This window comes from Anomalospiza imberbis, chromosome 6 (assembly GCF_031753505.1).
Source record: "Anomalospiza imberbis isolate Cuckoo-Finch-1a 21T00152 chromosome 6, ASM3175350v1, whole genome shotgun sequence".
Lineage (NCBI taxonomy): Eukaryota > Metazoa > Chordata > Aves > Passeriformes > Viduidae > Anomalospiza > Anomalospiza imberbis.
The window spans coordinates 40,853,040-40,867,743 of NC_089686.1; the positions used below are offsets into that span (position 1 = coordinate 40,853,040).

The 14,704-nt window shown below is 51.4% G+C and overlaps 1 protein-coding gene across 8 annotated transcripts in view; it reads left to right on the plus strand.

The window, feature by feature from the left end:
• The window catches only part of ALX4 (ALX homeobox 4), a 40,063-nt gene extending 33,324 nt beyond the window's left edge, over positions 1–6,739 (plus strand). For all 8 annotated transcript variants that reach the window (XM_068193718.1, XM_068193716.1, XM_068193715.1 and 5 more), the window contains 2 exons: positions 4,284–4,412; positions 6,416–6,739. In XM_068193718.1, coding sequence (XP_068049819.1) covers positions 4,284–4,412; positions 6,416–6,739 — 453 coding nt within the window. The remainder of the gene's footprint in view (positions 1–4,283; positions 4,413–6,415) is intronic.
• Positions 6,740–14,704: the final 7,965 nt, after the last annotated feature.

A 14,704-nucleotide genomic window follows, 5' to 3' on the forward strand; every position in this document is an offset into this window, starting at 1 on the left:
CATGTAGGTCCTATGCACCATCCCATTCCTTTCTTCTTTTCCATGTCCGGGGCTGCAGAGCCCCAGAAAGAGCTTCTGCTTGGTATCAGCAACTGCTTGAGGCTCTTTCAGCTCATCCAGGTCTGAGACAGATGTCTGAGGCAGTGGCACTAGAAAAACAAGACAGACACGTGTATTCACACATTATTCCTTCCCCTTGTATAGAAACACACACAGACACATCCCAAGTCCATGCCAACCTGGCCCTGGCTGCTTATCTCTCTTGGGTTACCAATATCTTCCTCCTGGACTGCTCTCTGGGAGAGGAGAAAGGGATGGGACTGGAAGGAGGCTTCACAGCGAGGGAATATAACCCCTCAGGCAGCCCCCCTCAGAGCCAGCTTTATGATTGCTGGGACCATTAATGAAATGTTTTTGGCGGTGACCCTGTGATGCGGCAGGGGCTTGAAAGTGAGAGGGAAATGTCAAACTCCACTGTAGCAAAATCACCGCCTTGGAAAAAAAGAAAAGAAAAAAAGCAAAGCAAAGCAAGAAGTAATATATCTTGATCCCTTTTCCCCCATAAAACCCTGGGAGGCTGGTGGAAGGAGCGGAAAGACTGAGCTAAGCCTGCAGGAAATTAAACATGAAATGAAAACAAGCTCGAGTTATTCAATTCTCTCATCCCAGGCTCCAATTTCCCATTCCAGGCCACTGATAAAACGGTGTCCAGTTTCAGCACTCAAGGATGAATTCTGGCTCTGTTCTTGCAGTCTGAAAAGCAAAGAACTGGTGTCCATCTCTGGCAAGAGGGGAGACGGCCTGGCCTTTCACAGAGGGATGGGTTCCTGAGCAGAGACACATGGAGGCTGAGCAGAGAGAGGAGGGTAGCAGGGTGAGAGAACAGGAATGGGGAGAATGGATGCTGTGAAGCTGCCAGAAGAGAGTAAAAGCACAAGAGACCTGAACATGGTGGGCAGCTCTTACCTGCATCAGAGCAGTGATGCAGTGAGGGGTGTTGAGCACAGGGCATGAGCACAACCCCACAGTTGCCACCAGCCCACCACCACATGTGCAGAGGTCAGCCTCACCACCACTGCCATGGTGGGGGTAGGAGAGAGGGGAAAAGACCTTTTTCTTTAACTTGGAGGAAGAACTGATCAGTGATGCAGCCCCCAGTTATCCAGACATGGTCAGTGGCTTGGGTTAAGTCCCATCTGAGCCCATCCACCTGTGCCCTGTGCAGGGCACACAGGGCTTGGTGGCAGGGGCAGACTGGCAGTGCCCACCGGGTGCAAGGGTAGAGGCAGCAAGAGAGTGAGCAGGAGCCTCCTTGCTTTGCCTCAGGCCACTTCTGGCCTCTCCACCCTCAACTGCACATCAGCTGTGTATGCATATGGAGTTAGGTACCAGCATATAGCTGAAAGTTTATGGAGACGTGAAACATTCTCTGTTCTGTAGATTTTTACAGGGCTGATTTGGTACATCAGGGCTTATAAAAAGCGTTGTCTGCAGGAGTCAGACACGACATTACTGTACACTCCTGCTGTAATTGCTAACACTGAGATTCAGTCCACAGTGACTGCTGGCCCCTGCACAATAGAAGTAGCCCATCCTGACCCCAGAGGACATGCTGCACTAGCCACTGCAACCTCCACTGTCACATTCCCATCCCACAACAGCCGCTCTTGACAGGGAGTGACAGGCAATGAAAGGAAAATGAACTTCTGTTTGGGTTTAGATTTGCCTTTTAAAAGCAGGTGTCTTCTAAGACTGTGGAAATACTGAGGATTAGTTGAGGTTTTTTGCTGACATTTTCACATTATACTTTGCCATGCCTGTCTTATTTTCCCCGGAGCACTGTGGAGGCCTGGAGAAACCCAACTGCAAGATACCAATAACCCTATAAGGATTTGTACCAGAGGAGAAAGGACAGCTTTAAAAAGTGGTCCAAACCTTGCCACAAGTGCTTCAGAGCTCACTGTCAGCTCTCAGAGTGCCTCTGGTGCCTGTGACACCAACACTTGGACTGAGGACACTCTTCTTCTTCAGCCTAATGCGACAACTTGCCACATTGTCCCAGCCCACCAGCCACATGGCAATTTGGGAACTGCCGGTTTAAATCACTTTGCTCTGTTCAATCCAATGCATAAATGTGTTAGAGCAAAGGCCACGACCTCACTCTGCTCTGTCACGGCAGCTGTTGTGCTGTCCTGGGAAAAAGAGGGCACAGACCCTGCACTGATGGCTTCGAAGGTCACACTGCAGAGCCACACACTGCCATGGGAGCCTGAGCTCGGCCGCCCTGCTCCCAGGTGGGATGTTCAGGCAGGCAAGGCAGCTGGTGCCTTCGCCACACAGGGAACGGCCGCGTATGCCTGGCATATGTTCATCCTGGCCTCATGCACAGCCAGCACTCTGCTCCCTACCTGTTCTCCACCCCTCTGTGCACAGCGGGGCCTCCTCCGCCCGAGGAGGAACCAGGTCACCACCGCTAACTTTGAATGTGCAGATCAAAGCGGCGTGATCCAGGCCAGCCCTGGGACTGGCCTGCAGCTGGGCTGGAGTGGCTGTGCCAAGAAGAGGTAGAAGAAAAACAGACAGATGCCTTAGGCATCAAACCTGCTCCAGTAGGACGCTCTGCATGTGCAGCATGTGTGCAGCTGGGATAATGTTAGGATGCTTCTCCCGATGCTTTTTGCACCTACTGAAAACACAGGGTTATTGATTTGGGGTAGGGGCTTGATAGCAGGTTGCTGCTTTGGCCAGTTTGTGGATGGCCCATGCCAGTGGCATTGCCATGGGGCCGGGCACTAAACCCTGTGCTATCCACAGCCCACATGAGGAGCACGTGCCTGGCAGCTGCATTATCGGCTCCCTGCCCAAAGCAGACCACAGCGCACAGCCAGACCCTTAGCAGCCTATCATACCACAGGCCTGGCTGCAAGAGACCAGCACGAGGCTGTCTGTGTGGTGGAAGGCGGAAACTGAAGCAGGAGAGCCTGAAACAACTCTTCCAGCACAAGCAGGAAGGTCAGCTCAGGCCGGAAACCCAAACCCCTTATGCCTCTCTGCAGCAGCTCCTGGCTGCACTGATTCAGGCTGCAGGGGCCACAGCACTCCTGCCCCTGCAAAAATTGTCCTGCCATTCCACCCTGTGCCAAGCACCTGCCTTGTCCTGCTGTCCTGTGAGGACATGAGCTGCCTCCCTGGCGTCTGCTTTCCCCAGGTGCCTGGCAAGCAGAGAAGCTGCCCCACGGCCAGGTGTGGGAAGGGCCAAGCTGCTTGTCAGCAATACCCCTCTGGCCCCCCGCAGCGAGTCACCGTGTAAAACTCAAAGCAGAGCTGAGAGGCTCTAGGAGTGCTCCTTTCATGCACTGGCGTGACCTGCACAACCCAGCCCCTGGTGATCGCCCTCATCTCTCAGTGCCTTCAAAGCAGCTCTTGATTGATGTGTTTCCCTGACTCACGAGCTTCAAGAGGCTTTGAAGACACTGGGCCAGGCTCTGATCTCTCTTAGGCTGATGCAAATCAGGAGCAATGGTGCTGACAACAGTGCAATAATGCACACTGATGTCAAGCCAGTAAAAATAAGAGCAGAAACAGAGTTTTGGTCTTTGCCTTGAAGGGATCCGAGTAGCACTGTGAAGCAAAGAGTAGCAAACCCTGCAAAGAAAACTCAGTGTAAACCGAAGGATGCTATAGAAGGACACCTGTCCTTTCCTGCAGCTAAGGAGGGAAGTGGTGTTTGGCTTTGTATTTCTTGTTGGGGTTAAGAAAAATGAGAGAGTTGGTGAGAAATGCAAGCTGCAGTCAATAGCATCATAGCCAGGATTACTCTTGGGGAAAGCCCCATGACTGCTGTTTTCAGCCTGGCAGCAGAACACATGGATGTATTCACACTTCTCCTCTGAGGCTGGCTGACAGCAGGAGAGCGGCAGGCAGAGCCTGGCTAACAGAGATGTAGGGGTAAGAGGAAGATGGGCTATTCCAGGGCAAATCAGGCTGTGGGAGGCAAGAGCTGGGAATGTCCCCAGAGAGGCTGTGCACCAGGAGATGGACATCCCCTTTTGCACGGAGTGCTCCCTTTCCAGGAGCACAGGCTGGCCTCAGACCCTCCGGAGAAGCAGGGAAGGACTGTCTCTCCCCTGCAGAGCATGTGTGTGGAACAGTGCCCTTCTCCGTGCCATACAAAACCACCCACCTGGTGTGGTCCTGCCCTCTGGTGGGCTCTTCAGGGCTGTCGGGCTGCCAGCCACTGCCGGGCTCCCCTTGTCCACAGCCCCGCTGTCGCCTCTCCCCAGGTGTGGTTTCAGAACCGACGAGCCAAATGGCGCAAGCGGGAGCGGTTCGGTCAGATGCAGCAGGTCCGGACCCACTTCTCCACCGCCTATGAGCTGCCTCTGCTCACCCGTGCTGAGAACTACGCCCAGGTGAGTGCATTCCCCTGCCTGGGCACAGCGCTTGCTGGACACGCTGCCTCTGGTGCCAGTCCTCCGCCAACCATGCTTCACTTCTCAGGCACATCCACCTGCCCTTAGGCAAGGCTGCAGGGACACCGGGGCTATACTGCCAGCACTGAAGGACTGGCAGCTTTTTAGTTGGGTGTCTTGCTTGGCTCCCTCATGCCCTGGCCCAGAACAGCCATCTTTAAAGCAGGTACAAGGCCAGCACTGTGTGATATAGAGCAGCACCCTTGGGCACAGGTCACTCTGCTCAGCACATCCTACCAATATGTGCTGCTGCCCACTAGCTTTCCACTGGTTTATAAAAGATCCAAAAGGCTCATTCATGCCTAAAGAATAGCAGATCACAGGGAGGCTTCCTGTTACTATGTCTGGTTTCGATGCCCCTTGGACATGGTGGTTGGATAAAAGCATTTTTCCCCTGGCAAATTCCCACAGCAGTCTCCCAGTGATGAGCTGTGGTACGCACAGCACACTTGGTGACATCTGGGGATGCTTCCCAAGGGAGTGGTAGATTTATGCTCCAAAGGAAGAGGGGAGGGAGCAGGCTTGTTGGAGTACCTGAAGCTGCTTCTGAGTCCTACTGAAACCATTCTTGCCCTGACCCTGGAACCAAGTCACAGGGTTGCCTCCCCTCCTTAGCTTCCCATCTTGGGGAATGTCCCACCTGTCAGCACAATTGCCTCCTAAACATTGGGCCAGCCCCAGTTTCACAACACTTCAGATGATGCCAGGCAGATGGGGGTTTGCTAGCTCCAGGGCTAGGCTGTACACAGAGAGCACTCCCTCCATCCTCTACTCCTCTTCCCACCACCCAGAATTTGCTCAAGGGCGCAATTCTGCAGGCATGATGCTCTGAACCTGACTGTCCTCACAGATCTGCTGGAAGTCCTCCCTCCCTGACACCCCGTCAGCTGCTTCCCCAGCCAGTGCTGTACCAATGCTACCCCGCAGCCAAGCCGGGACTGTTTGACCTCTCTCCCGCTTGGCGTCTCCCATAAACTGAACAAAAAACCCTTTTGAAACAGATGAGGTGCCAAAGCAGCTTTTCAAGCAGAGAACACTCTCAGCAGCCTTCTTAGCATGTCCTTCTCTTGCCTTTGTAACTTACACTGCTCTCTCCCTCCATACTGCCCTCCTCTCCCAGCACAAGAGATCAAAAATTTGAAAAGCAATTTGCAGGAGGTAAGAGATCAGAGAGGGCCCAAGGGCAAGCAGTGGAAAGGGGCAGTGGGATGAAGGGCCCTTTGCTCTCTTGCTCCAGCCAGCTGTTCACCTCCTCTCTACTTTCATCCTGCATGCCCATGTGTCCCCTGCTGCAGCACACCTATTCCTAGTGCCAAATACTGAGCCCTCCTCTCTTCTTCTGCAATATCATTTTATGTGTGACACTGCAGGATCCCAGATGGTCTCTCGAGGTGGCCCTGCAGGGCTCTGCTCTGCAGCAGGGTGGGTGTTGCTGCCTGGATGGGCACTGCTGGGGGAGAGGGGCAATGAAGGTGCCTGTGCTGGGGGCTCAGGTGGATGAGCAGCCTCACAGCACTGCTTTCTGCCTGATCCCTCCATAAGGAGTAGGACCACAGAAACACCGTGGATGACACAAAGTTTCCTGCGCTGAGAAAAGTGCTCAAGGTACAAAAAAACTAAGAGGAGTGTCTGGGAGCAGAATAAATAAACAGGCGCTGTGGCAGAGAAACAGCACAATCCTGCTCCCTGTGAGTAATCCCGCTGCACTCCCTGCCCCTCTTCAGGCTGGCATACAGCTTTTGGAGTGGATTTGCTGGCTGCAGCAGGGCTGAGGGTGCCGCAGCTGGCAGGGGCCAGCAGACGGGACTGCATGCCCATCTCACTGGCTGCCCCTCCACCAGGCTGCCCTGCCAGGCCGGGGCTGGACACAGTCCATTCCCTCAGGCCAGCTGCCCAAAATATCCTGCACGGGGCAGCCCTGATGCTTCTTTTCCCACCTCCAGATCCAGAACCCCTCCTGGATTGGCAACAACGGAGCCGCCTCCCCTGTGCCCGCCTGCGTGGTCCCCTGCGAGACGGTGCCCTCCTGCATGTCCCCCCATGCTCACCCCCATGCGGCCGGCGGCGTCTCCGAGTTCCTTGGAGTCTCCGGGCCCGGCAGCCACGTGGGACAGACTCACATGGGTGGCCTCTTCGGCACAGCCGGGATGAGCCCCAGCCTCAATGGCTACGAGCTGAACAGCGAGCCGGACCGCAAGACCTCCAGCATCGCTGCCCTGAGGATGAAAGCAAAGGAGCACAGCGCCGCGATCTCCTGGGCGACATGACAGGGCTGCAGCCCGATGCCCGCCAGACACGGAGAGAGCACGTGGGGACAGCCCAGTAAATCCATCCGCTTGGACTCCAGACAGCAGTTGCCTCCTCGGGGATCTGAATGCAGCACTTTTAGCTACCCTAGGCATATAAAGTACATATGTTAATGTAAGTGGAGAGTTTCCAGCATGAACGTGGCACCTCCCGGCTTCCTGGGATCAGGCAGGGAGAGGGAGGCTGTGGAGCAGCACCTCTTCCATCAAGATCTGGGATGGGATGCATCCCTGCTCACTGCCACCTCCCCAACAACCTGGGCATTTCTTCTTCCCGCTGCTTTTTCTGACACCAGACATGCCTTTCCAAAGAGCAAGAGCCCACTGGCCTTTCAGCAGCTTCTCGCATCCCACCACCCACCCACACACTCACCCACACCACATATTCTGCCCTGGGCAAGGGACTGGATGGGGACTCTGGCACCAGCAAAGAGACTCTCTCACACTGCCAACATCATTTTAGCAGGAGCTACGACTTCCCACAACTGAGTGGGGAACAGGGCTGGGAAGATAACTGAAGCTAGAAAAAAGGCAACATTAGCCCACCTCCTTCTGCCCTGCTCCCACTCCATCTTGTACTCTGAGATGAAGCAGGGTTGTAGAGGCCTGTGAAGGGGATGCCCCTCTACCCACTATGGCACGGTGTTGTCATGCTGAGAGTCTTTGCCAGCCCTCTGGTGACCCAGATGGAGATACACCCCAGCAAACAAAAGCTTTCTGGCATGGCTCGATGCCCCAGGAAGCGCCTGGGCTTTGCTTTCCCTAGTCGCGGTCTGTGTTGAGCCTCACAAGGATGGTGGTACAGGAAAAGATTTCCTCTGTCTTTCACTGGGTCGGGAATTATTAACTTCAGTTTAGAGACAGCAGCTCTGGCAGGGAAGCACAACTGCTATGTAAATCTGCAAGTCCCCAAAAAGACTGCCCTAAGAAAGCGCTCAAGCACTAGCACACCGCCACAGTGGCACAAGGCCACCGAATTGCTCATATGCCTCATCCTGGGGTCAGACATGTGCAATGACAGGCCCTCCCTCAGCCCTCCACCCCGGTTACACACAATGGCCGTGGGCATCTCTGCACCAGGGACAGCAAAGGGAACAGGCTGGGAAGGGGCTCAAGGGAGAACATGGTGATATTGCCCCATCTCCAGCCACTTCAGTTCCTCTTCACTTTGCAGAGGAAGTAAAAGAGACCAGAACTTCTCTGGTTTGTGTGAACCAACATCCCTCTCTGCTTTTCCGTCCCACAGCTCTTACCTTCACAGAGCTGTTAAGTAAGATCGCCTTTGCAAGGCTAAACATTTTACAAGTTTTTCAGTGATCGTAGTGCATGGAATAATTTTGGAATATCCTTTAACCCCACTGAAATACTGCCAAGGAGAAGCTGAAAGTCAGCTGAGCACTACCATCCACACAGTGTGGCTCTGCAAGCTGGGCTTGAGCTGGGGTAGCCATCTCCAAGATTTGCAAGGGAATTATAGGATACTACTCCCATGAAAACTGGTTTGTCACCCTGCCCTCTTTCCTCACGCTCAGTGTTAGGGGATCTTGTGGTTTAAGGTCCAGGAATATCTAGTGGTCTTGGAAAAAGTTCCAAATAAGCTACAACCAAAAGTTCAGCTTCAGGTTAATGAGCCGTATGAGTATTTCCATAGTGCCTTGACTGTCAATACACTACCTTAATGATACACTATTGCTAGGTCAAAAGTTATATATTTACTGGAATAAGAAAACACCAGTAGTACTGTTTCTTTTCTCTCCTCAGAAATGCTAAGAAATGCCTTCCCTGCTATGCACAGGGAGCCAGCATGCATTTCACTACATCATCTGCATAACCAGGGACAAGCAGCCAGGATTTACATCCCAGCCTAAACATTCAGCTGAGGCCTCAGGCATGGTGGCTTAGATGCTGAAAGTGATGCTGATCACGGAACCAGGCAGGATCATGCTGACCAGTTGGAGGTGTGTACAGCCCCACTGGGTACCCCAGAAGCCAATGAGCTTCCCAGCTACCCAGGGACTGGTGGCAGGAGGCAATTTGTCCATCAGATTTATGCAGGCAGCTAAGCACAATGTTGAGAGCCTTTTCCCAGGTACACTGGGGATCTTGATGCTTCCCAGTGTCAGCAGACAATCAGTGGAGGGCTGCTGCCTGAACAGTCCAGTACCACTGCTGACAAGGCAAATTAGCAACAAGCAGAGCTAAGGAGAGTGCAGTGGGGCAGGCAGGCAAATGGGGGCAGGTCTCGCTTAGCCTGCAAGCTCTGAAGGCAGCTCCAGTGGAGGGCTGTATCTATTCAAAAGCTTAGCTGCATTCCCCACTGAAGTTAAAAGGTAGCTTTTCCTCACAGACTTCCACGGGGCCAGTATTTCATGTGAGCTGTTTAACAGCCCAGAGGATTAAGTGCTGTATCTCTGTCTTGTTAGAGAGAGAGAGAGAGAGGAGAGTCTCCTGGCAGCAAACTTGGCATTTAGAGAAGCTTGGCCCCTACTTTCTCTCACTTTAAAATGCATGTGGAAAGCACATGTTGGACTCAGTCTAGTTTAAACACCACTGCACATGCCCAACCCTCAGCCCGCCTGAAAACACCACGAGGCAAGGGGAATGTTGTTCCCTGGACCCCTTGTGCAGGGCTCCCTTCCCACCTCCAGCTGCAGGCAGCCCCACTGCTCATCAGGCTCTGCCTCACCTCTCTGGGTGCTGCTGCCATTCCGGCACAGTCCCTTGCACCCACCCTTCTGGGTAATGCTGGAAGGGGTGCCCCTCCCAAACCTTCAAAAGCAGCTGTTCTGGCAGTTTTTAAGCTACATGCATCTGTACTTAAAACACATTTTTAAAATTAATTTAAAAGGGTTTTTAAAACTAGTTGTTAAATTAACATGAAAAACTGTATAAATATATATATACTTATATGTATATGTATATGTATATATATGTATGTGTGTGTGTATCTTAACCTAGCCAGCCTACAGCTACTGCATTTCTTAAAGGTCACAGGGTCAGTGCTGTTCTTGCAATCTCACATTACCACGATGATACCTTTTTAATTATTATTATTGTTGTTGTTATTTTAATACTTTTCAGTTCTATTTATGACTTTCTTCTCTATTTATTTCTTATTTAGTATTTTACTCATGTCTATACATTGAATCACAATTCCCTGGCTTGGACTTGCCTTCAAAGCTGCAAGCTTTGTCCCCATCCACCACCACAATGTCTCACAAGCATCAGCCATCCCAACACTTGCCATGCCCATGGTGGCATCCTCTGTGGGTGCAGCCCAGCTAACTGGGCTCACCCAGATGCTCCTTCCAGCCTCATGGAGAGAGGAGCAAAACATTTCTCCCAGGCAGTCCTGGCCCTGGCTATACAGCAGGTATCCTACAACGTGGCTGCCTTATGTTGCCCATGGCTGGGAACCCCAGAGGCATCCCAGAGCTTTGAGACCAGGAGGATGCAAATAGCAAGAGCAGCATGGGTTCCTGGCACTGGCTTAAAAGTGGTTGGGTACCACTCACTGCCAAGTACCCGAAGGCACTTCTTGCCTACAAGCAGTAGTTAGCGCTTTGGTAGCAATTGAAACCAGTGGGGAACTAGGCTTGGGCTTGCTGGGCCGTGCGGGGCCCAGACTCTCAGGGCTACTGTGCCTCAACAAGCTCCTGGGCAGGGGCCAGGTCAGCCCCTTGTCATGTCACCTACTGCCAGCAGTGCCACCCACCTGCACTCCCAGCAGGCTATCCAGCCACGTTCTGGCTGCCTCCTCCAGAATATGCTACCCAGCTCAGGTCCCACTGCCCCAGCCCCTACCTGGTTAGAGCCGACAGGGAGGAAGACCAAGACAACAAAATAAGAAGAGAACCATCCTCCCTCTCCTCTAAAGCCCGTGGCAGAGTGTGAGCGAGCGTCCATCCCTGCTGGAATGCACATCCCTGCCAGATGACACGTCCTTGCTGGACCACGCCTGGCCTGAGCCATCGCATGGGCAGGGTGCTAGGGAAAGGCCACACGCAGTGACAATGTGTCACACGTGAGGTCGCAGAGCTGCAGCACACATGGCTTCACCTGCCCCATCAGCCGAGGGCACGCATCACCAGCCCGGGCCAGTACCCCGTGTGCTGCCCAACAGGGCTGCCTGCTGGTTTCCTCCTGCACTGGAGGTGTTTTGGGGTGGGGAGGCATGTTCCCCTGATTCTCAGAGTACACTCAGACCGGGTAGCACATTGTAAAACATTCTCCAAACAAACTGAGGCAAAAAGGTAGTTTCTTGGAAAAGGATTGAAAAATAATCAAGCAGAGGCAGAGCCCCGTGTTTATTTTGCTGCTCTGACTGACACAGCAAAAAGCAAACAGACCGAGGGAGAAATTAAACCCAAATGGGAAGGGGGTGGAATCGGATGGAAAGTCATTCAGCCCTTTGCAGCTTCCCGAAGGGAGCTGGGAGGAGGCGAGGAAGCAGCCTTGCACCCCCTTAACTCTTTGCTGGTAACATGGTTCTCCACCCCCCCCACATAGCTAGGTAGGTAGGTAGAGCTAGGACTTTTATACTACTGATTTTGAAGGACAGTTTTCAATGTATAATAATATATCAGTTTAGGTGTGCAGTGCTTGAAAGAGAGACTGGGAGAAAGAAAGAAAACAAACCTCAATCAATATTATTGGTGTTTTGTTGTAAAATATTGTAACCTTGTATAAATGCTACCTTTTTTTTTTTCTCTTTAGCTTAACGGCCTGGGGTAGAACATATAAAAAAAATAAAAAAGTTTTAAAAATGTTCAGGAAAAAAAAAGAATAAAAAAAAATCATTTAAAATGTTGCCACATGAGGTTTGTGCCATGCAATGTTATTGCCTATGCAACCATGTATTACCAGTTCATTACAATGGAATATTAAAAAAGAACAAACAGTCTTGCAGCTTGATTCTTCTTAACTTTTTTGAAGTAAGTTATTGCACTTGCAGCTTTTTTTTTTTTTTTTTTTTGGAGGTGAAGGGCTGGAATTTCCAGTCACCAATTTTTATTTTTCCAGGTTTTGAAAGGGGTGGGAAGGTCCCTGCTTCCCAGCCACCCTGGCCAAGGGGGCACAAACACTGTTGTTGTTTTGGTTTGCAATAAACTCCTTCTCTTCTCTCCTCTCAACTGCAATCTGGCTGGTTTGTTCCTGACTCATGACAGATGAAATGTGATCAGAGGGGCCTCCAAAATCTCACGTTAATTGAAGCTGGCAAAAAATACTAACAGTGCCCTTTTGAACTGCTGACGCAGTCCAGAATGGATTAGCCGGGGGTAGATTAACAACAGGTGGCAGCTCACGGGCTGCTGCCTCTCCCGCACAAAGAGCTGGTTAAGAGCCAGCAGGCGGGCACAGGAGCGTCCTGCCAGCCGGCTCCCGGCTAACGAGGCCCCGCTGCCTGCGGAAGCGCGTTCGGCACCGCGTGGCATCCGCACCGGCCGGCACAGAGGGCACCCTGGCCACGGGCTGGACAGCAGGATGGTCTCCTTGCCTCACTGCTCTGCAGTTGCTGCTTCCAGCAGAGCTTAAGCCTCGCAGGGCTGCTGCACGACTCCCACCGGTAATCGCAGCTGATACAGGGAAAAGTTGACTTGGCAACAAGAGGCCACAGAACTGAGGACCCTCAGCTCCCCATGCTGTGGCACCACCTCTTTTACACAGCACAGTCATGTTCAGGGCACCAAGCACAAGTCTCTTGAAGCCCTAGGAGAAGACACCTGGGGATGGCAGTGTTTCCCATATTTCCACAGGCCATCACACTCCCTCCCTTCCCAGCTCCGCTTTAGCAGAGGCATCCAAGCCTCACCCACCCTCTTCTCCTCTGTGGGTCTGCAGGGTTTCCCAGAGGTGCCTGCCTGCAGCCAGAAGCTGCTCAGTGGGCTGTGGGGCAGCCTGAGCCCTGTGGGTTTCACTTGTCCTCACACAAAGGGAAGGGTTTGTCTGGGCCCCACCAGTTCACAGGGCACAGCTCTTGTCCCACTGCAGGGAATTCTGCATTCCGTGAGGGTCTTTCTGTTGCTTGCACTCCATCAATAAACTCAGTGGCAAAACTGTTTCCTTTGGACTGCACAGGCCACCAGAACTGGGACCAGTAAGAGCTCAAGTCTCTGTACCCAGATGCTGGCTGGACTGGAAAGGGCCTTTCATGCTCAGGCAAAGCTGAGAAGGTGCCCAGCAGCTGCCAGCAACCCACCAAGACCCACAGAGCCCCTCTTGCCTTTCCTTCAGTTGTCTGGGAGCATCAGCTTGCCTCAGATGGTGCATGGCTGTTTTCTATCTCACAAAGAAATGGATAATGCAGGTGCTGTTGCAAGCTTATCCATTTCTCTCACTTGTAGGAGAAAAATTCCTTCCCTCCCCAAGCACTCAAAGCCAGATTCTCCAGATGTTGGCAGAGTTCAGAGTGTTGAGAGCCTAAAGCCAGTTTCAGTAACATCCTGCTTGTATGGGCTTACATCAGAAATTGTTCCTGGCCTAAATGATGCCAAAGAACTAAAGAGTCTCTCTCTAAACTAGGTAGTGGCAGAACCCAGATTAAAAATGTGGATTTTCTTCTTGAAGCTGCACCTTCTTAGTGGAGTTACAGGAGTTATTCAAAACACATGGAAAAATTTCTCTCTGGGAGATGTGGCTGCAGCTCCTAGGTTAACATGTTCCTTCTCTGCTGGAGAATATGACTTTGAGGCAGGGCAAAGTTCGAGCAGTTTAAATGAAAAACAATTTTTTATTCCTGTAAACTAAACAGATTTGCCTTTTTTTCTTCCTCTTTTTAAAAGCAGGTTATTAACCTTTAAGCAGATGGATGTTCAATAATCTTCTCATTGGCAAGAAAGGTAACAGCCATGCAAGGTGCATCTACTTATGGCCAGCTGGAGCCCACATGTAAAGGTGTTGCATTTAATCTGAGACAAACAAGTGTTTATTATTTGTGAAAGGATCTTCCACTTTCTCTTGCTTTGCAGTTCGTAACTTACTCACAGGGCAAAGACAGATGCTCTGAGTTAGCAATCTGCTCCTTTTGCTGTAGCCTTACTGAATTCCTGGATCTCATTTTATGGTCCTTTATCTTTAAAACATTTTCCCTTCCCTGTTTGTATGAAGTGTGGCAAAGCAGTTATTGCTGCCATCAGTCTGCAACCGAAGGCACCCGGCACTAACTGTAGCCAGCACCCAGCTGAGACCTGGCCCTCGCCTTCAAAGAGAAGTTTCACAAAAGAAGGACCTGTAAGTTTACAAACAGCCAGCCAAGCAGGTGAGAAACAATGGTTTTCTTGAGTGTATGGCACATATACACATGGACACATGGGAGGGAACACAGCCAGTGGCTTGAAAAGCTCAGGTATCTTTCCAAGGCATTAGGGGCTTATCTCCTGGATGAGCATGACGTATTCACACTGGGCACCTGGATATCTCTAAGTGGCACTTTGTTCAGTCAGTCCCAAGCTTTTTAGTTTTACAGGTTCCCATCACTGCACAGAATGGAGGGGAGGGGCTAAAAGAGATAAGCTCCATCCTTAAAAGCACAGGATGCAACAGAAAACACACCTCATGATGACACATGGAAAACCTCATGTCTGCATATCCCAAGTTCTTCGTGCCTTCATTGGTCAAATCGTCCAGCTTTGACCTTTGTCCAGCCCCCCTCAACTGAAACTTAGGTTAAAAATATAATAGATGTGACTTAATAATTAAGCTGGTATTTTCTTAGTCACAACATCCCACCTGCACAGAATCTGGCACTGAGCACTGACACAAGTTTATAGACCTAATAAAATCATAACCAAGTTGCACTGATCTCTGTCCATGGTCACTACAAGTTGGTATGCTTGTCTGGAGCAGGAGCACTTCCTGTTTGTGCAAGTAAACAGGCATTTAGCATGACTAAAGGAAATTTGAAGGACAATTATGGGATCCTTTTCC